This window comes from Oncorhynchus clarkii, chromosome 3, assembly GCF_045791955.1.
Source record: "Oncorhynchus clarkii lewisi isolate Uvic-CL-2024 chromosome 3, UVic_Ocla_1.0, whole genome shotgun sequence".
Lineage (NCBI taxonomy): Eukaryota > Metazoa > Chordata > Actinopteri > Salmoniformes > Salmonidae > Oncorhynchus > Oncorhynchus clarkii.
The window spans coordinates 7,051,432-7,074,085 of NC_092149.1; the positions used below are offsets into that span (position 1 = coordinate 7,051,432).

A 22,654-nucleotide genomic window follows, 5' to 3' on the forward strand; every position below is an offset into this window, starting at 1 on the left:
ATCTGCAACAGCTCTTTTCACACAGAGCGTCCTGTCACTCTCTGTGTGAAGTAATGAACACCTGACTGTAGGCTACTGCCAGGAGGGAATGGAATACTATATGTTGTATGTTTACGACTGAAAATAACTATGAAGCCTGCTATTTTTAGGCCACAACATCAATAAATAGAGTAATCTAGAACGACTCAATGAAAGAAAGAGAAGTCTATGTCTTGATGTGAGCTGGGAGCTAAACTCTCCTTGTTCTCTATTTCTCTCTTTCTCTTTCTCTTTCTCTCATTCTCTCTCTCTCTCTCTCTCTCTCTCTCTTTCTCTCATTCTCTCTCTCTCTCTCTCTCTCTCTCTCTCTCTCTCTCTCTTTCTCTCTTTCTCATTCTCTTTCTCTCATTCTCTCATTCTCTCATTCTCTCTCTCTCTCTCTCTCTCTCTCTCTCTCTCTCTCTCTCTCTCTCTCTCTCTCTCTCTCTCTCTCTCTCTCTCTCATTGTTTGTAGACTTATGAGGAGTTGGTGAGAGTGATGAACTCTGAGCAGGAAAGGCCGTTTGTGTGCAGTGCCCCTGGCTGTTCTCAGGTGAGTGTGTCGACACACGTCGGTGGTGTATGTGTGTTTGTGAGGGAGCGTGTGTGAGTGTGTGCACACTTATGTGCAGTGGTGGAAAAAAGTACTCAATTGTCATACTTGAATAAAAGTAAAGGTACCTTAATAGAAAAGGACTCAAGTGAAATTCATCCAGTAAAATATTACTTGAGTAAAAGTCTAAAAGTATTTGGTTTTAAATATACTTACGTAAGTATCAACCATTTCAAATTGTGTATATTAAGCAAACCAGACGGCACATGGATAGACAGGGGCTCCAACACTCTGACATCATTTACAAACGAAACATTTGTGTTTAGTGAGTCCTCCAAATCAGAGGCAGTAGGGATGACCAGGGATGTTCTCTGTTTAGTGAGTCCATCAGATCAGAGACAGTAGGGATGACCAGGGATGTTCTCTGTTTAAGGAGTCCTCCAGATCAGAGGCAGTAGGGATGACCAGGGATGATCTCTGTTTAGTGAGTCCTCCAGATCAGAGGCAGTAGGGATGACCAGGGATGTTCTCTGTTTAGTGAGTCCATCAGATCAGAGACAGTAGGGATGACCAGGGATGTTCTCTGTTTAAGGAGTCCTCCAGATCAGAGGCAGTAGGGATGACCAGGGATGTTCTCTGTTTAAGGAGTCCTCCAGATCAGAGGCAGTAGGGATGACCAGGGATGTTCTCTGTTTAGTGAGTCCTCCATATCAGAGGCAGTAGGGATGACCAGGGATGTTCTCTGTTTAGTGAGTCCTCCAGATCAGAGGCAGTAGGGATGACCAGGGATGTTCTCTGTTTAGTGAGTCCTCCAGATCAGAGGCAGTAGGGATGACCAGGGATGTTCTCTGTTTAGTGAGTCCTCCAGATCAGAGGCAGTAGAGATGACCAGGGATGTTCTCTGTTTAGTGAGTCCTCCAGATCAGAGACAGTAGTGATGACCAGGGATGTTCTCTGTTTAGTGAGTCCTCCAGATCAGAGGCAGTAGTGATGACCAGGGATGTTCTCTGTTTAGTGAGTCCTCCAGATCAGAGACAGTAGGATGACCAGGGATGTTCTCTGTTTAGTGAGTCCTCCAGATCAGAGGCAGTAGGGATGACCAGGGATGTTCTCTGTTTAGTGAGTCCTCCATATCAGAGGCAGTAGGGATGACCAGGGATGTTCTCTGTTTAGTGAGTCCTCCAGATCAGAGGCAGTAGGGATGACCAGGGATGTTCTCTGTTTAGTGAGTCCTCCAGATCAGAGGCAGTAGGGATGACCAGGGATGTTCTCTGTTTAGTGAGTCCTCCAGATCAGAGGCAGTAGAGATGACCAGGGATGTTCTCTGTTTAGTGAGTCCTCCAGATCAGAGGCAGTAGGGATGACCAGGGATGTTCTCTGTTTAGTGAGTCCTCCATATCAGAGGCAGTAGGGATGACCAGGGATGTTCTCTGTTTAGTGAGTCCTCCAGATCAGAGGCAGTAGGGATTACCAGGGATGTTCTCTGTTTAGTGAGTCCTCCAGATCAGAGGCAGTAGGGATGACCAGGGATGTTCTCTGTTTAGTGAGTCCTCCAGATCAGAGGCAGTAGAGATGACCAGGGATGTTCTCTGTTTAGTGAGTCCTCCAGATCAGAGACAGTAGTGATGACCAGGGATGTTCTCTGTTTAGTGAGTCCTCCAGATCAGAGGCAGTAGTGATGACCAGGGATGTTCTCTGTTTAGTGAGTCCTCCAGATCAGAGGCAGTAGGGATGACCAGGGATGTTCTCTGTTTAGTGAGTCCTCCAGATCAGAGGCAGTAGGGATGACCAGGGATGATCTCTGTTTAGTGAGTCCTCCAGATCAGAGACAGTAGGATGACCAGGGATGTTCTCTGTTTAGTGAGTCCTCCAGATCAGAGGCAGTAGGGATGACCAGGGATGTTCTCTGTTTAGTGAGTCCTCCAGATCAGAGGCAGTAGGGATGACCAGGGATGTTCTCTGTTTAGTGAGTCTGCCAGATCAGAGGCAGTAGGGATGACCAGGGATGTTCTCTGTTTAGTGAGTCCTCCAGATCAGAGGCAGTAGTGATGACCAGGGATGTTCTCTGTTTAGTGAGTCCTCCAGATCAGAGGCAGTAGTGATGACCAGGGATGTTCTCTGTTTAGTGAGTCTGCCAGATCAGAGGCAGTAGTGATGACCAGGGATGATCTCTGTTTAGTGAGTCCTCCAGATCAGAGGCAGTAGGGATGACCAGGGATGATATCTGTTTAGTGAGTCTGCCAGATCAGAGGCAGTAGGGATGACCAGGGATGATATCTGTTTAGTGAGTCCTCCAGATCAGAGGCAGTAGGGATGACCAGGGATGATATCTGTTTAGTGAGTCCTCCAGATCAGAGGCAGTAGGGATGACCAGGGATGTTCTCTGTTTAGTGAGTCCTCCAGATCAGAGGCAGTAGGGATGACCAGGGATGTTCTCTGTTTAGTGAGTCCTCCAGATCAGAGGCAGTAGGGATGACCAGGGATGTTCTCTGTTTAGTGAGTCCACCAGATCAGAGGCAGTAGGGATGACCAGGGATGATATCTGTTTAGTGAGTCCTCCAGATCAGAGGCAGTAGGGATGACCAGGGATGATATCTGTTTAGTGAGTCCTCCAGATCAGAGGCAGTAGGGATGACCAGGGATGTTCTCTGTTTAGTGAGTCCTCCAGATCAGAGGCAGTAGGGATGACCAGGGATGATATCTGTTTGGTGAGTCCTCCAGATCAGAGGCAGTAGGGATGACCAGGGATGTCCTCTTGATAAGTGTGAGAATTAGACCATTTCCAGTCCTGCTAATCATTCAAAATGAGTACTTTTGGGTGTCAGGCTAAATATACGGAGTAAAAAGTATATTATTTTCTTTAGGAATGTAGTGAAGTAAAAGTAAAAGTTTGCAAAAATATAAATAGTAAAGTACAGATACCCCCCAAAACGACTTAAGTAGTATTTTAAAGTATTTTTACTTAGGTACTTTACACCACTGCTTATGTGTGTGTGTTTTGTGTGTGTGTGTGTGTGTGTGTGCTCGTGCATGTTGGTGTGTGAGTGCCTGTAACATGAAGAAGAGGTTGGAGAGGGAGCCTGAAAAGCACGGTGCTGCCTCACACATCAGGAGAAACAGAATAGCACCCACTTCCAGTCAAACTCCAGCTGTAAAGAAAGGAGCTTTTTGCTGCAGAAAAACACCACAGAATAATGGTTCATAATAAGGCCACGTCTGTCACCCTTTTGTTAGGATGCACAGTAGAGGTGAAGTGTGAAGATCAAATATGTATTGTCCTATTTTATATTGATGTAAGGCTTTGGGCCTCCCGAGTGGTGCAGCGGTCTAAGGCACTGAATCGCAGTGCTAGAGGCGTCACTACAGACCTGGGTTTGACCAGGGGCTGTATCACAACCGGCCGTGATTGGGAGTCCCATAGGGCGGTGCACAATTGGTCCGTGTTAGGGGAGGGTTTGGCAGGGGTAGGCTGTCATTGTAAATTAGAATTTGTTCTTCACTAACTTGCCTAGTTAAATAAAAATAAGGTATAGATTATAGAGAAGTCATTCTAGACTTCATAAATTCCTTTTCATACCGTATGTTCAGTGTTAACCTCTCAGGTATTTTGTCCACATGCAGGGACATGAAGATGATGGACTACTACATGTTTTCTTACTCTGTGATCATAGACAACCACAACACTCACAGGAATGTGTTCCTGGAGTGCAGTATTCCTTTAACTGTCTCTGCATGCCTTTTTAACCTGGAATTAACACTAGTGAACATCATCCAAAATATCACTGAATACCACTGGACTCCAGGCTTGAGCCTGTGTGTGTAGAGAACTGAGTGGTTGTGTTCTTTATCAAGGAGGCCCACATTGGAACAACGGTATTTTTATTTTAAAATAACTATATTTATTGTTTCATGTGTTGTCCTCATCTTTTTTAACAGTACCATTTTCTTCACCCCAAAATAAATCAAATCATACTGTCTCAACAGCGATTCCCCACAGAGGACCACCTGATGATTCACCGGCACAAGCATGAGATGACTCTGAAGTTCCCCTCCATAAAGATCGACAGCATGTTATCAGGTGACAAATGGCTTCATGCTGTATGCTGTAACTTCACTCTCTAGGCTGCATCCCAACTGGCATCCTATTCCCTATGTAGTGCACTACATTTGACCAAGGCCCATAATAGGATGCCATTTGCGACACATCCTCTAGTCTAATAGTGTAACATGTACGCTGGGAGTCGGGAAGCAAATACAGGGAGTGAAAAGGTCATAATAAATAGAACATAGTACAAAACTAGAAACAGGAAAAGCAAACAGACATGAAACAGAAGCAGAATCACTAACGCCTGAGGAAGAACCAAGGGGAGTGACCGATGTAGGGGAGGTAACCAGGAAGGTGATGGAGTCCAGGTGAGTCTCATGAGGCGCAGGTGCGAGTAACGATGGTGGCACGTATGCGTGATGATGAGACAAGTGGCACGTGGAGCGCCGGAGAGGGGGAGCGGGAGTACACTTGACAAATAGTCTGGTCCCATCGTGGTGTTCTGGAATAGATGAGTGTTTTAGTTCTCCCTCAGGAAGTAGCAACTCTCTGCGCCAGGCAGATAGTCAGTCAGGCCATAAACAAACAGTACTGTGTAGTCTACATCAGGGTTGGGGTTGATTCAGTTTTTTGGATTCAGTCAATTTATTGAATTTCATTTAATGAATGACTGAATTGGCAACTGAATTCAGGCCAACTGTGCTGTGTGTTGTGTTGAGGAGAGTTTGTGGTTCACTACTGTACTGTACCTCGACTCTGTTGCGACTCCTCATTTCCCTACGGTGAAAGCCTCGTTGTGTATTGAGTCTAATCTCTAACCCATACCTTGTAGTTCTGCAGTGCTCAGCAGGACAATGAGACACTGATATATCGTCGGAGAAATTCATGTTTTTCCTTTTTCCAAGTTAAGATAAATGTTTTGTCAAAGATGCCGCTGGCTCCCTGTCATCATCACTGATGTCATTAGTCTTGCTGTGACAGTGGGGAGGGGTGGTGGAGGAAGGGCGACATATTGATCCACAGTTCAAAGGAATACCTGATTTATAGGTTTTTTTCAGCACCTGTAAGTGTCACCCCCAGGCTAAGTCATACTTCCAGATCTTTAGTGCCTAGACAGAGCCCAGCTGAGGCAGCAGAAGACTGTGTGTGTGTGTGTGTGTGTGTGTGTGTGTGTGTGTGTGTGTGTGTGTGTGTGTGTGTGTGTGTGTGTGTGTGTGTGTGTGTGTGTGTGTGTGTGTGTGTGTGTGTGTGTGTGTGTGTGTGTGTGTGTGTGTGTGTGTGTGTGTGTGTGTGTGTGCGTGTGTGTGTGTGTGTGTGTGTACAGCTGTAGGATCTCAATTTGATCAACCTTTTGCAGGAGACCTTTAAAACTTGTAGTGAGATTTAAAAAATCTTCTGAAGTTTGTAATTTCCCTTAAGAAAAATGTATCAACCCCTCCAAAAATGTCCATGAATTATAACCCACATAATAAATGTACTCTCCTGTTGCAGCAGGATTATTTTCCTGCTGTCACTCTTAGAAAAAATGGTTCCAAAAGCGATTATCCGCTGTCCCCATAAGAGAACCCTTTCTGGGGGCAAGTAGAACCTTCTATGGAAAGGGTCCTACATGGAACCCAAAAGGGTTCTACTTGGAATCAAAAAGGGTTCTACTTGGAATCAAAAACAGTTCTTCTTCAAAGAGTGTAGCAAATTGTCTGAAATTAGGATGTGACGTGTGTGTCTGTACAATGCCTTCAGAAAGTATACTGACCCCTTCTCTTTCTACACATGTTGTTGTGCTACAGCCTGAATTCAAAATGGATTTTAAAAAAAATATTCTCACCCATCTACACACAATATATGACAAAGTAATGACAAAGTGAAAACATGTTCTTAGACATTTTTGCAAATGTCTTGAAAATGAAATACAGGAATATATCATTTATGTAAGTATTCACAGCCCTGCGTCAATACATGTTAGAAGCATCTTTGGCAGTGATTACAGCTGTGAGTCTTTCTTTGTAAGTCTCTAAGAGCTTTGCACACCTGGATTGTACAATATTTGCCCATTATTCTTTTCATATTTCTTCAAGCTCTGTCAAATTGGTTGTTGATCATTGCTGGACAACCACTTTCAAGTCTTGCCAACGATTTTCAAGCAGATTTAAGCCAAAACTGTAACTCGGACACTCAGGAACATTCACTGTCTTCTTGCTAAGCAACTCCAGTGTAGATTTGGCCTTGTGTTTTAGGTTATTGTCATTCATCTCCCGGTGTCTGGTGGAAAGCAGACTGAACCAGGTTTTCCTCTTGGATTTTGCCTGTGCCTCCATTCCGTTTCTTTTTTATCCTGAAAAACTCCCCAGTCCTTCGATTACAAGCATACTCATAACATGATACAGCTTCAAAATATTGTATTGAATATGTTGTATTGGATTTGCCCCAAACATAGCACTTTGTATTCAGGACATAAAGTTATTTGCTTTGCCACATTTTTTTTAACCCCCTTTTGCGTGGTATCCAATTGTTACTATCTTAACTTGTCTCATCGCTACAACTCCCGTACGGGCTCGGGAGAGACGAAGGTTGAGAGCCATGCATCCTCCGAAACACAACCGCAGTGCTTCTTAACACAGCGCTCATCCAACCCGGAAGCCAGCCGCACCAATGTGTCGGAGGAAACACCGTAACCTAGCGACCTGGTCAGTGTGCACTGCGCCCGGCCCGCCACAGGAGTCGCTAGTGCGCGATGAGACAAGGATATCCCTACCGTCCAAACCCTCCCTAACCCGGACGACGCTAGGCCAAATGCGGGTCGCCACATGGACCTCCTGGTCGCAGCCGGCTGCGATAGAGCCTGGGCGCGAACCCAGAGTCTCTGGTGGCACAGCTAGACCACTCATTTTTTGAGGTATGACTTTAGTGTCTTGTTGCAAACAGGATCCATATTTTGAGATAATTTTTTATTCTGTACATGTTTCCTTCTTTTCACACTGTCAATTAAGTTAGTATTGTGGAATAACTACAATGTTGTTTATCCATCTTCATTTTTCTCCTTATCATAGCCGTTAAACACTGTAACTGTTTTAAAGTCACTATTGTCCTCATGGTGAAATATTTGTAGTGACTGGGTGTATGGATACACAATTCCAAAGTGTAATTAATAACTTACATCATGCTGAAAGGGATATTCTATGTCTGCTTTTTTTTACCCATCTACCAATAGGTGCCCTTTGTGTTATTGGAAAACCTCCCTGGTCTTTGTGGGTGAATCTGTGTTTGAAATGCACTGTTCAACTGAGGGACCTTACAGATTATTGTATGTGTGGGGTACAGAGATGAGGTAGTCATTCAAAATCATGTTAAAAATCATGTTAAACACAATGCACACACACACTATGCACACACACACTATGCACACACACACACTATGCACACACAGTCCATTTACTCCTGACCTTATTTCAGCTTGCCATAACAAAGGGGGTGAATACTTATTGACTCAAGACATTTCAGTTTTTCAGTTTTAATTCATTTGTAAACATATTTTGAAAAACATGATTCCACTTTGTGTAGGTCAGAGACAAAAACATCAATTTTAATACATTTTAAATTCAGGCTGTAACACAAGATAATGTGGAAAAAGTGAAGGGGTGTGAATACTTTCTGAAGGTACTGTGTGTGTGTGTGTGTGTGTGTGTGTGTGTGTGTGTGTGTGTGTGTGTGTGTGTGTGTGCGTGCGTGCGTGCACGTCTGTGCCACAGGAGGCTGGTGAGGGGAGGACGGCTCATAATAATGTCTGGAATGGAGTTTGTAGAATGGTATCAAACACATAGAAACCATGCGTTTGATGTGCTCAATACCATCCCATTAATTCCATTCCAGACATTACTAAGAGCCCATCCTCCCCAATGAAGGTGCTACCTGTGGTGTGTGTGTGTGTTAGGCTGATGCTGACTGAGATGGTCTTCTTTATTATTTACACTGAGCGACCAGGAGAGTCAGGTTTCTGACCCGGCCGAGTCAGTGTCCTTATCCCCCCCTCTCTCTCTTACGGCTCTGTCCATTTGTCTTTCTGAAACCTCGGAGCCTTCCGGCTGGGATGTGAGAGGGTTGACGATCATAAGTCACCTGGCTGTCTGACTCTCCTGTTTGGGGTTAAAACAACTTCAACATGTCACCCAGAGAGATTTGAACGACCCCCAGCCCCTTCCCCGTTTTGATATGTAACACCCAAGCTTACCTGATTTCACCCACGTTTTGTCTGTTCTCCTGACATATGCAGTGAGTTGTCACGTCATCATACTTCTCTGGAAATGGACACCGCTTGCGATCCAGTTTTTATTATTATTATTATTTATACCGTTTTAATTGAAGAGTTAAGCTCTCATCCTCCCTATGGGGAAAGACAGACTGGTTTGGTCAAGCTGTATTTTGGTGGTCAATCCCCAGTCTAGCCAGAATGGATAAACAGGCTGTGGTGGAGTATGCTTTTAGCCTTTGAAAAGGACATGATCCTAAAATCACCTTGGACTGTCTGAAACACGATCCGGTCTCTCTGGTCTCTCTGCCCCCTGATGCTGAGCAGAGTAACACTGCCTGACTGAAGGGGACAAACGAGCCCCCCCCTTCCCCTCTCTGTAGGTGAGGTCTGGACATTGTTAACTGAAATGTTGCTAGTGAGAGTAGTATCTCTGTCTAATGTAAAAGGAGAGTGGCTGTTCTAACCATTTGGAATGTCCATTAGCTTGGTCAATGTATTCTCTGCCTCTGCCCACTTCATATTCATCAGCTATTCTTCTTTGTCAGCAAACTATCATAACTTAACAGTTCAGGCAGCAAACATACCGTGCAGATTTATCTACAAATGTACTGTTTTATACAATATTTAAACCTTTTTTGATCTGTTTCTAGAATGAATGTTTTCCAGACCAAGTCGCTACCTGCTAGGATGCTCATATCCATTCTAGTGTGAGTTTTATATGTAATTCAGTGGTGTCTCCTGTGTTCCAGACCAGACGCCGACCCCGACGCGCTTCCTGAAGAACTGTGAGGAGGTGGGTCTGTTCAGCGAGCTGGACTGTTCTATAGAACAGGAGTTCAGGAAGGCCCAAGAGGAAGAGGACAACAAACAGGTAGACAAGATGACAGTAAGACAACTAACCTGGTTATCATGTAGACAAGATGACAGTAAGACAACTAACCTGGTTATCATGTAGACAAGATGACAGTAAGACAGATATCCTGATTATCAGGTAGACAAGATGACAGTAAGACAACTAACCTAATTATCATGTAGACAAGATGACAGTAAGACAACTAACCTAATTATCATGTAGACAAGATGACAGTAAGACAACTAACCTGGTTATCATGTAGACAAGATGACAGTAAGACAGATAACCTGATTATCATCTAGACAAGATGACAGTAAGACAACTAACCTAATTATCATGTAGACAAGATGACAGTAAGACAACTAACCTGGTTATCATGTAGACAAGATGACAGTAAGACAACTAACCTAATTATCATGTAGACAAGATGACAGTAAGACAACTAACCTGGTTATCATGTAGACAAGATGACAGTAAGACAGATAACCTGATTATCATCTAGACAAGATGACAGTAAGACAACTAACCTAATTATCATGTAGACAAGATGACAGTAAGACAACTAACCTAATTATCATGTAGACAAGATGACAGTAAGACAGATAACCTGATTATCAGGTAGACAAGATAACAGTAAGACAGATAACCTAATTATCAGGTAGACAAGATGACAGTAAGACAACTAACCTGGTTATCATGTAGACAAGATGACAGTAAGACAACTAACCTAATTATCATGTAGGCAAGATGACAGTAAGACAACTTACCTGATTATCAGGAAGACAAGATGACAGTAAGACAGATAACCTAATTATCAGGTAGACAAGATGACAGTTACACTATTCTGCACAATGACAATTATTTAAATGAAGGTTGGCCATTGTCTTTCCAAGTGTCAGGGTTTTCTCTTCAGGTAGAGAAGATGAGAGTAAGAAATGCAAACCTGCTTGTCAAACGCCTCGTTGGTTCAGTTTGATACACTAGTCTGCACAATTATTGAATCAAGGTCGGTTGTTGTTTTACGTTGTTTTAAGTGTGAAGTGTTTGAATGTGTTTTGGATGCTCAGTTTTCTTGCTAGAACCATCCACTGAATTAGACGCACTGCTCTGCACAGTGCCTTCACCTGTGTTTATTTGTGGAGTACAGTAAGATAAGCCCAGGGGAACCCCGGATCAACCCACAGCTGGGTAGTCCCCCTTTATCTTGCAGGGTTATCATTCTTGTTTCCCCCAGCCACCACAGACACACTCCATGCAGGTTTGGGCTCCCGTGTGGTGCAGCGGTCTAAGGCACTGCATCTCAGTGCTAGAGGCGTCACTACAGACCTTGGTTCAATTCCAGGCTTATCACAACTGGCTGTGATTGTGAGTCCCATAGGGCGGCGTACATATTGGCCCAGTGTCGTCTGGGTTTGGCCGGGGTAGGCTGTCATTGTAAATAAGAATTTGTTCCTAACTGACTTGCCTAGTTAAATAAAGGTTCAAATGTAACTGTACACACACTGTCTTCATTCCCCCAGCCACCACACACACACACACACACACACACACACACACACTCCAGGCAGGTAACTACTTCCTTGGCCTGAAACACTCAGAGCAGGCACATGCATAGTCACACAAGTCAACTCCTAACCAATTGTAACAAACTAGCTCACACACTCACAACAGGTAGACTCTACCCTTCCCTATAATTCAATTCCAGGGGCTTTATTGGCATGAGAAACATATGTTAACGTTGCCAAAGCAAGTGAAGTAGATAATATACAAAGTGAAATAAACAATGTAAAATGAACAGTAAACATTACACTCACAGAAGTTCCAAAAGAATAAAGTCATTTCAAATGTCATATTATGTGTATATACAGTGTTGTAATGATGTACAAATGGTTAAAGTACAAAAGGGAAAATAAATAAATATAGGTTGTATTTACAATGGTGTTTGTTCTTCACTGGTTTCCCTTTTCTTGTGGCAACAGGTCACAAATCTTGCTGCTGTGATGCACACTGTGGTATTTCACCCAGTAGATATGAGAGTTTATCAAAATCGGGTTTGTTTTCAAATTCTTTGTATCCCACTCACATGTCAGGATTCAAACGCTGTGTGACAGCAAGAGCCCCGACAGACAGACAGGCAGACAGGCAGGCAGACAGACAGGCAGACAGGCAGGTGAAGGGCTGTGACCTGACTGCTACAGGTGAGGTGAGGAGGCAGCAGGAGATCAGATTCCCCCAGGCAGCTCCTGTACTTTAAACAGCTCACTTCATCTCTCAGAAACACAGATAGAGGGAGTCAGGTTTCCTCGAGTCAAAGATTAACCGCAGACAGACAGGCAGGCAGGCAGGCAGGCAGACAGACAAACAGACAGACAGCAGCTTGAGACAGCGAGACCAGGCTGGACAGACAGACAGCAGCTTGAGACAGCGAGACCAAGCTGGACAGACAGACAGCCAGATCTGCACACTCGTCATGTGTCTTTGACACGTGTGGCTCACCAGCCGTCACCACTCACCACAGTTTCAGAACAGTGATGTCTGATTGGACTCTAAGGTAGTTGTTAATGCATTATGGGTCAATGTTAAGAACTCTTTACCTGTGAAATTATATCTATACTCTACTGGCCACAGCACAGCTACACTGTATCTCTGTCTCTCAGACTGCTGATCCAGTGTCTGGTCTGGTCTGTAGACTGTATCTCTGTTTCCCAGACTGCTGATCCTGTTTCTGGTTTGGTCTGTAGACTGTATCTCTGTCTTTCAGACTGCTGATCCAGTGTCTGGTCTGGTCTGCAGACTGTATATCTGTCTCTCAGACTACTGATCCAGTGTCTGGTCTGGTCTATAGACTGGTTCTCTGTCTCTCAGACTGCTGATCCAGTGTCTGGTCTGGTCTGTAGACTGTATCTCTGTCTCTCAGACTGCTGATCCAGTGTCTGGTCTGGTCTGTAGACTGTATCTCTGTCTCCCAGACTGCTGATCCTGTGTCTGGTCTGGTCTGTAGACTGTATCTCTGTCTCCCAGACTGCTGATCCAGTGTCTGGTCTGGTCTATAGACTGGTTCTCTGTCTCTCAGACTGCTGATCCAGTGTCTGGTCTGTAGACTGTATCTCTGCTGACGTCTGGGTCTGGGTTTGGCTGTGGAAGCTGTCTGTGTGAGTCAGGTCACCCAGGCCATGTCCAGCCTCCTCAGTCCCCACAGTCTGGCGGTCTGGCGTTTATGGTTGAAGACAGACAGACAGACAGACAGGCAGCAGCTTGAGACTAGGCTGGACAGACAGACAGACAGACAGACAGCAGCTTGAGACAGCGAGACCAGGCTGGACAGACAGACAGACAGACAGCAGCTTGAGACAGCGAGACCAGGCTGGACAGACAGACAGCAGCTTGAGACAGCGAGACCAAGCTGGACAGACAGACAGCCAGATCTGCACACTCGTTATGTGTCTGCGACACATGTGGCTCACCAGCCGTCACCACTCACCACAGTTTCAGAACAGTGATGTCTGATTGGACTCTAAGGTAGTTGTTAATGCATTATGGGTCAATGTTAAGAACTCTTTACCTGTGAAATTATATCTATACTCTACTGGCCACAGCACAGCTACACTGTATCTCTGTCTCTCAGACTGCTGATCCAGTGTCTGGTCTGGTCTGTAGACTGTATCTCTGTCTCTCAGACTGCTGATCCTGTGTCTGGTCTGGTCTGTAGACTGTATCTCTGTCTCCCAGACTGCTGATCCTGTGTCTGGTCTGGTCTGTAGAATGTATCTCTGTCTCTCAGACTGCTGATCCAGTGTCTGGTCTGGTCTGTAGACTGTATCTCTGTCTCCCAGACTGCTGATCCAGTGTCTGGTCTGGTCTATAGACTGGTTCTCTGTCTCTCAGACTGCTGATCCAGTGTCTGGTCTGGTCTGTAGACTGTATCTCTGTCTCCCAGACTGCTGATCCAGTGTCTGGTCTGGTCTATAGACTGGTTCTCTGTCTCTCAGACTGCTGATCCAGTGTCTGGTCTGTAGACTGTATCTCTGCTGACGTCTGGGTCTGGGTTTGGCTGTGGAAGCTGTCTGTGTGAGTCAGGTCACCCAGGTCACGTCCAGCCTCCTCAGTCCCCACAGTCTGGCGGTCTGGCGTTTATGGTTGAAGAGCTGTGCTCAGTCAGCACGACTGGGAGGCGAGTCTCAGCAGGACTGTGGAGTACACAGCATGGCAGCATATCATAGGGGAGAGAGATAAGGAGAAAGGTTGGTTGAAGTTCAAGAGAGCATAGCTTACAATAGTTTGCTCTTAGAAAAAAATGTGCTGTCTAGAACCAAAAACGGTTCTTCAGCTGTCCACATAGGAGAACCCTTTGAAGAACCCCTTTTGGTTCCAAGTATAACCCTTTGTGGGTTCCAGGTAGAACCCTTTTGGGTTCCAGGTAGAACCCTTTCCACAGAGGGACAAAATAGTTCTACCTGGAACCCAAAAGGGTTCTCCTAAGGGGACAGCCGCAGAACCCTTTCGGAACCCTTTTTTCTAAGAGTGTAGAAGTTTCTGGTAGGGAAGTCTGTTGTTGTTATTGGTCTGAAAACCAGACCTTCCTAACCCCACCTCCCCCACACACACTCACATTCACACACACCTCCCCAACAGTCATGAGTCCATAGTTTTCAAATAAGGGGCAATCAGAAGTTGCTATATCAATTTTGGGACGTATAAATTAATGATATGTAGCTATTGATTATTGAAGAATATAACTTATAAATGCCTCATGAGCTTTTAAAAGAAAAATTTATATTTTACCTTTATTTAACTAGGCAAGTCAGTTAAGAACAAATTCTTATTTTCAATGACAGCCTAGGAACAGTGGGTTTACTGCCTGTTCAGGGGCAGAACGACAGATTTGTACCTTGTCAGCTCGGGGGTTTGAACTTGCAACCTTCCTGTGACTAGTCCAACAGTCTAACCACTAGGCTACCCTGCCACCCCAAAAAGCTTAGTTCAACTATCGTTCCCCATCAGAACCTAAAATATAAGCTTGTTTTACTCCAATGTTTGTAAACAAAGTAAATGTAAGCAAACACTATATAACCTAAAAACATGATTACAACTATGATGTTGATATCATGGATGGTCGGTCTATAGCTCTGTCTTTTAATTTGAGAGTGGTTACATTTCTTCAGTCCCATCCACCCTCTGCTTTTTACCAAAACAGTGATAGGGAGTACACTTTGCTATTGTTTCAACTGCTGATTGCTGCTTTAAATATTCCTGCTCTCGGCGAGGAAAGTGACTGACCAGTACAGGGATTACAGTAAAGCTGTGGAACTTTTACACTAAATTAACTTAAATACACATTATTGCAGTTGGCTGTTAACAATGTGTTCTGACTTGATTCTCTCTCTCTCTCTCTCTCTCTCTCTCTCTCTCTCTCTCTCTCTCTCTCTCTCTCTCATTTTCCTTCCTCCCTTTCTCTCTCCCCCTCTCTTACTCTGCCACTCTGTTCCTCCCTCCCACCCTCCATCCTCCCCCCCCTCATCTCTCTCTCTCCCTCCCTCTCTCCCTCCTCTTCCTCCCTCCCTCCATCCTCTCTCCCCCTCTCCCTCCCCCTCCTCTCTCTCTCTCCCTCCCCTCATCTCTCTCTCTCTCCCTCCCCCTCACCATCCCTCCCTCTCTCCCTCCTCTTCCTCCCTCCCTCCCTCTTTCCCTCGCCCTCCTCTTCCTCCCTCCCTCCCTCCCTCCCTCCCTCCTCTCTCTCTCTCCCTCCCCCTTTCTCTCCCTCCCTCCCTCCCTCCCCTCTCTCTCTCTCTCTCTCTCTCTCTCTCTCTCTCTCTCTCTCTCTCTCTCTCTCTCTCTCTCTCTCCCTCCTTCTCCTCTCTCTTGCTCTCTCCCTCCCCCTCCTCTCTCTTGCTCTTTCCCTCCCTCCCTCTCCAGAATATCTCTCTACATGGCCAGAACCTCCAGAACCAGCAGCATCACTCTCGGATGGGGAACCATGACAACAGCATAGTGATCCAGCAGGGCCTGTCCTCTCCCCAGTCCAACTCTGTCATCACCCAGGCCCCCTCCACCAACAGACAGCTAGGGTGAGGCCTCCAGTCCACACCGCCTGGATGAACCAAAACATTAACTAACACACGCCCAACTAACATTAGACCTGGGTCAAATACAGTACATGTCAAATATGCTATTTTAGTATGCTTACTTTAGTTTGAAATGCTTCCATCTCTATTCTCTGTGCTTAGTCTAGAGAACTACTCTGCCTTGGCTCCGTGTGATATTCACCACAGTGATATGAGGATGTCCTCCACAGCAGTGGCCCTGTGATTGGCATTCCTGTGTAGTCTCTGAGGTCACACCAGTGTTCTGTTACATCTGGACCTGTGTGTGTGTGTGTGTGTGTGTGTGTGTGTGTGTGTGTGTGTGCGTGCGTGTGTGTGTGTGTGTGCATGCGTGTGCGCGTGCGTGCGTGCGTGTGTGTGCGTGCGTGTGTGTGTGTGTGTGTGCATGCGTGTGCGCGTGCGTGCGAGTGTGTGTGTGCGTGCGTGCGTGCGTGCGTGCGTGTGTGTGTGTGTGTGTGTGTGTGTGTGTTACTGACAAGGCGATTCATGTTTAGCTGTTGGCTGTGTATTGTCCCACAGCAGAGCATGTCAAGAGGGTCCCGTGGGACAGGGATGAGGTCATCTCTGATGGCCCCGGCTGCTTTTACAGCCGTTTAGTATTTCACTCCAGAATAGTCCCTGTCTTTCTTTCACACAATAACTGCCTTTGGTTTAGATGTTTCCATCCTGGTTGAACTGAAAGCCTTGTTAAAAACAGGGGTATGATTGAATTCAGCGTGAAACGTGTGAATTTAAAGTCCTCACACAGGCTGATGAACAGGGTTCATAAGGGTATAGAAGGGTCAGAGGACTGTTCAGTTATCCTTCAGTCAGCTTCTTACTCTATTGATTAAATGAACATTCAAAAGGTTTCCTGAGGTTCTGAAACTATTTTCTGGGAGTTCAGCGTTAACGCTTGTTGACGTTTGTACATCTGTGAGCTGTTGACTTCAGACCTCTGTGCTGTACAACTAGTCAGGATGGGTGTTGGGTGTGCCCACCATGATGTCATAGACCCTCGTCCCGTACCCCTAGGGTGATTTCAGCTTTTTGGGGGGAACGCCTTCATTGTGCAAGCGCTCCCCTCCACTGACCTGTGTCTTGAGTTGATGTTGTTTCCTCTCTCTCTCTTTCTCTCTCTCTCTCTCTTTCTTTCCTTCCTTCTTTGTATCAGAAAGAAAATTGACACCTGAATCACACGTACATATGCTGTCAAGCAAGCAAGCGCACACACACACACACACACACACACACACACACACACACACACACACACACACACACACACACACACACACACACACACACACACACACACACACAGGGGTGGATGTGGGTACGCAGACCAACGTGACACTGTGGCCCCTCATGATGAGTTTCTATGTTTTGTGGCCCCACCCTCATCAAGTTGCCCACCCTGCCCTAAGAGGTCAGTAGTCAGAAACACCATGCAACTATTAGAATGCTTTATTCACTGAATCACACTCCTATGACTAGAATCTGGGTTTGATTTAATTAGTCATAGACTCCCTCCCTCCCTCCCTCCCTCCCTCCCTCCCTCCCTCCCTCCCTCCCTCCCCCTGTTCTCTCTCTCGCTCTCTCTCTCTCTCCTTCCCAGTCTCTCTCTCTTGTTCTCTCCCTCTCACTCACTCTCCCTCTCACTCTGTGCTTTAAAACATGCAGCCTAGAAGTGGAAAACATGATGTCTTGGACTAGAAATTAGGCCTATAGTCTGTCCTTTGTTGAGCCAGACCTATATTATGTGAGCCTGACCTATAGTTAAGCCAGCTCTGTGTTAAGCCAGCATTGTGTTCAGCCAGCATTGTGTTAAGGCCAGCATTGTGTTAAGGCCAGCATTGTGTTAAGCCAGCTCTGTGTTAAGCCAGCATTGTGTTAAGCCAGCATTGTGTTAAGCCAGCTTTGTGTTAAGCCAGCATTGTGTTAAGCCAGCATTGTGTTAAGCCAGCTCTGTGTTAAGCCAGCATTGTGTTAAACCAGCATTGTGTTAAGCCAGCATTGTGTTAAGCCAGCTCTGTGTTAAGCCAGCATTGTGTTCAGCCAGCATTGTGTTAAGGCCAGCATTGTGTTAAGCCAGCTCTGTGTTAAGCCAGCTCTGTGTTAAGCCAGCTCTGTGTTAAGCCAGCTCTGTGTTAAGCCAGCATTGTGTCCAGCCAGCATTGTGTTAAGGCCAGCATTGTGTTAAGCCAGCTCTGTGTTAAGCCAGTATTGTGTTAAAGCAGCTCTGTGTTAAGCCAGCACAGTTTTAAGCCAACTCTGTGTTAAGCCAGCATTGTGTTAAGGCAGCTCTGTGTTAAGCCAGCATTGTGTTAAGCCAGCATATGTTAAAACAGCTCTGTGTTAAGGCAGCTCTATTAAAGCAGCTCTGTGTTAAGGCAGCTCTGTGTTAAGGCAGCTCTATTTTTTTTTTTTTTTTTTAATTTTACCCCTTTTTCTCCCCAATTTCGTAGTATCCAATTGTTGTAGTAGCTACTATCTTGTCTCATCGCTACAACTCCCGTACGGGCTCGGGAGAGACGAAGGTTGAAAGTCATGCGTCCTCCGATACACAACCAACCAAGCCGCTGCTTCTTTAACACAGCGCACATCCAACCCAGAAGCCAGCCGCACCAATGCGCCGGAGGAAACACCGTGCACCTGGCCACCTTGGCTAGCGTACACTGCGCCCAGCCCGCCACAGGAGTCGCTGGTGCGCGATGAGACAAGGACACCCCTACCGACCAAGCCCTCCCTAACCCGGGCGACGCTAGGCCAATTGTGCGTCGCCCCACGGACCTCCCGGTCGCGGCCGGTTACGACAGAGCCTGGGCGCGAACCCAGGACTCTGATGGCACAGCTGGCGCTGCAGTACAGCGCCCTTAACCACTGCGCCACCCGGGAGGCCAAGGCAGCTCTATTAAAGCAGCTCTGTGTTAGGGCAGCTTTGTTAAAACAGCTCTGTGTTAAGGAAGCTCTATTAAAGCAGCTCTGTGTTAAGGCAGCTCTATTAAAACAGCTCTGTGTTAAGGCAGCTCTATTAAAGCAGCTCTGTGTTAAGGAAGCTTTGTTAAAACAGCTCTGTGTTAAGGCAGCGCTGTTAAAGCAGCTCTGTGTTAAGGCAGCTCTATTAAAACTGCTCTGTGTTAAGGCAGCTCTATTAAAGCAGCTCTGTGTTAAGGAAGCTTTGTTAAAACAGCTCTGTGTTAAGGCAGCTCTATTAAAACAGCTCTGTGTTAAGGCAGCTCTATTAAAGCAGCTCTGTGTTAAGGAAGCTTTGTTAAAACAGCTCTGTGTTAAGGCAGCTCTGTGTTAAGGCAGCTCTGTTAAAACTGCTCTGTGTTAAGGCAGCTCTATTAAAGCAGCTCTGTGTTAAGCCAGCCTGTGTCCAGTCAGGCCTGTGTAGTTTTACCACTGGTTGGAAGAAGACCTGGGCTGTGTCCCAAATGGCACACTATTCCCACTGGGCTCTGGTCAGAAGTAGTGCACTATATAGAGAATAGGGCGGCATTTCGGACGCAGGCCTGGTGAATATTGGATGTGGGAGCCATCAGTAAGCCTGACTGACACCCCTATACAGGCTCTTTGTACAGGAGAGGACAGGGCTGGAATTACATCCCCTTGACTTGGAGGAGAAGAAATCACTGTCTGTCAGTAAAGACAGACATAAGGCTGTGCTGAGAGAGACAGGCCTGTTTTACCTGACTTAACCTGTCATCAGACTCCCCACCTCGCTGGAGAGGAGGAGCATGGGTAGGAAGACTCACCACTTCAGCATTTTCAGGGAATACAGTTGAACATCAGCCAGCTGGCTAAATATGGCACATTTACAGAAAGGTTCAGCAGCGTGTATTGTCTGTGTCAATAAGCTTAATTAACTAAAGTGCCTTTTAGTTGGTCAACTTTATTCTATAGTACAGATTCATCCATTTCAAAGGGTTTTGGTTGAGATAATCAGAAAATCATCTGTTTTGTGTCACGTGTTCAAATCAAATCAAATCAAAGATTATTTGTCACGTGCGACGAATACAACAGGTGTAAACCTTACAGTGAAATGCTCACTTACAGGCTCTAACCAATGGTGCAAGATAAAAAAGGTGTGTGTGTGTGTGTGTGTGTGTGTGTGTGTGTGTGTGTGTGTGTGTGTGTGTGTGTGTGTGTGTGTGTGTGTGTGTGTGTGTGTGTTGGTAAGTAAAGAAATAAAACAACAGTAAAAAGACGCTTGAAAAAAGAGTAGCAAGGCTATATACAGACATCGGTTAGTCAGATGGTTAAAGTGACTATGCATATATGATGAACAGAGAGTATCAGTAGCGTAAAAAGAGGGGTTGGAGGGTGGTGGGACACAATGCAGATAGCCCAGTTAGCCAATGTGCAGGAGCACTGGTTGGTTGGCCCAATTTAGGTAGTATGTACATGGGTGTATAGTTAAAGTGACTATGCATATAAGATAAACAGAGAGTAGCAGCAGCGTAAAAGAGGGGTTGGGGGGAGGAGGGGGTACACAATGCAAATAGTCTGGGTAAGCATTTGTTTACCTGTTCAGGAGTCTTATGGCTTGGGGGTATAAACTGTTGAGAAGCCTTTTTGTCCTAGACTTGGCACTCCGGTACCGCTTGCCATGCGGTACTAGAGAGAACAGTCTATGACTGGGGTGGCTGGGGTCTTTGACAATTTTTAGGGCCTTTCTCTGACACCGCCTGGTGACAAGGTCCTGGATGGCAGGCAGCTTTGCCCCAGTGATGTACTGGGCTGTATGCACTACTCTCTGAAGTGCCTTGCGGTCGGAGGCCGAGCAATTGCCGTACCAGGCAGTGATGAAACCGGTCAGGATGTTCTCGATTGTGCAGCTGTAGAACCTTTTGAGGATCTCAGAACCAATGCCAAATCTTTTTAGTTTCCTGAGGGGGAATAGGCTTTGTCGTGCTCTCTTCACGACTGTCTTGGTGTCACCAAGGAATTTCAAGCTCTCAACCTGCTCCACTACAGCCCCGTCGATGAGAATGGGGACGTGCTCGGTGCTCCTTTTCCTGTAGTCCACAATAATCTCCTTAGTCTTGGTTATGTTGAGGGAAAGGTTGTTATTCTGGCACCACCCGGCCAGGTCTCTGACCTCCTCCCTATAGGCTGTCTCGTTGTTGTCGGTGATCAGGCCTACCACTGTTGTGTCGTCAGCAAACTTAATGATGGTGTTGGAGTCGTGCCTGGCCATGCAGTTGTGGGTGAACAAGGAGTACAGGAGGGGACTGAGCACGCACCCCTGGGGAGCTCCAGTGTTGAGGATCAGCGTGGCAGATGTGTTGCTACCTACCCTCACCCCTTGGGGCGGCCTGTCAGGAAGTCCAGGATCCAGTTGCAGAGGGAGGTGTTTAGTCCCAGGATCCTTAGCTTGGTGATGAGCTTTGAGGGTACTATGGTGTTGAACGCTGAGCTATAGTCAGTGAACAGCATTCTCACATAGGTGTTCCTTTTGTCCAGGTGGGAAAGGGCAGTGTGGAGTTCAATAGAGATTGCATCATCTGTGGATCTGTTTGGGCGGTATACAAATTGGAGTGGGTCTAGGATTTCTGGGATAATGGTGTTGATGTGAGCCATTACCAGCCTTTCAAAGCACTTCATCGCTACGGACGTGAGTGCTACGGGTCTGTGGTCATTTAGGCAGGTTGCCTTAGTGTTCTTGGGCACAGGGACTATGGTGGTCTGCTTGAAGCGTGTTGGTATTACAGACTCAATCAGGGACATGTTGAAAATGTCAGTGAAGACACCTGCCAGTTGGTCAGCACATGCCCGGAGCACACGTCCTGGTAATCCGTCTGGCCCCGCAGCCTTGTGTATGTTGACCTGTTTAAAGGTCTTACTCACGTCGGCTACGGAGAGTGTGATCACACAGTCGTCCGGAACAGCTGATGCTCTCATACATTCCTCAGTGTTGCTTGCCTCGAAGCGAGCATAGAAGTGATTTAGCTCGTCTGGTAGGCTCGTGTCACTGGGCAGCTCGTGGCTGTGCTTCCCTTTGTAGTTTGTAATAGTTTGCAAGCCCTGCCACATCCGACGAGAGTCGGAGCCAGTGTAGTATGATTCAATCTTAGCCCTGTATTGACTCTTTGCCTGTTTGATGGTAGACGGCATAGCAGGACTTCTTGTAATCTTCCGGGTTAGAGTCCCGCACTTTGAAAGCGGCAGCTCTACCCTTTAGCTCAGTGCGATTGTTGCCTGTAATCCATGGCTTCTGGTTGGAGTATGTACGTACAGTCACTGTGGGGACGACATCCTCAATGCACTTATTGATAAAGCCAGTGACTGATGTGGTGTATTCCTCAATGTCATCGGAAGAATCCCGGAACATGTTCCAGTCTGTGAAAGCAAAGCAATCCTGTAGTTTAGCATCTGCTTCATCTGACCATTTTTTTATAGACCTAGTCACTGGTGCTTCCTGCTTTAATTTTTGTAAGTCGGAATCAGGAGGATAGAGTTGTGGTCGGATTTACCAAACGGAGGGCGAGGGAGAGCTATGTACATGTCTCTGTGTGTGGAGTACAGGTGATCTAGAATTGTTTTCCCTCTGGTTGCACATTTAACATGTTGATAGAGATTTGGTAGAACTGATTTAAGTTTCCCTGCATTAAAGTCTCCGGCCACTAGGAGCGCCGCCTCTGGGTGAGTGGTTTCCTGTTAGCTTATTTCCTTATACAGCTGACTGAGTGTGGTTTTGGTGCCAGCATCTGTCTGTGGTGGTTCACAGTTAAACCTCAGCTATGGCGTAAGCCTCTGCTAAATGCATCTTCTATATGGCATTGCCTGATCAGGCTGTTTTTAGATGTGTCTGTTTTGGGATTGTTCTGAACGTGCCAGTGCATTGTGGTGT

General features: G+C 46.1%; 1 protein-coding gene across 1 annotated transcript in view; it reads left to right on the forward strand.

The window, feature by feature from the left end:
* The first annotated feature begins 389 nt into the window (after nt 1-389).
* LOC139405682 (cAMP responsive element binding protein 5b) overlaps nt 390-22,654 on the forward strand; it is a 76,900-nt gene continuing 54,635 nt past the window's right edge. Inside the window, exons 1-4 of the mRNA XM_071148101.1 lie at nt 390-571; nt 4,556-4,649; nt 9,612-9,748; nt 15,629-15,780. Of these exons, the coding sequence (XP_071004202.1) occupies nt 518-571; nt 4,556-4,649; nt 9,612-9,748; nt 15,629-15,780 (437 nt within the window). The 5' untranslated portion in view covers nt 390-517. The remainder of the gene's footprint in view (nt 572-4,555; nt 4,650-9,611; nt 9,749-15,628; nt 15,781-22,654) is intronic.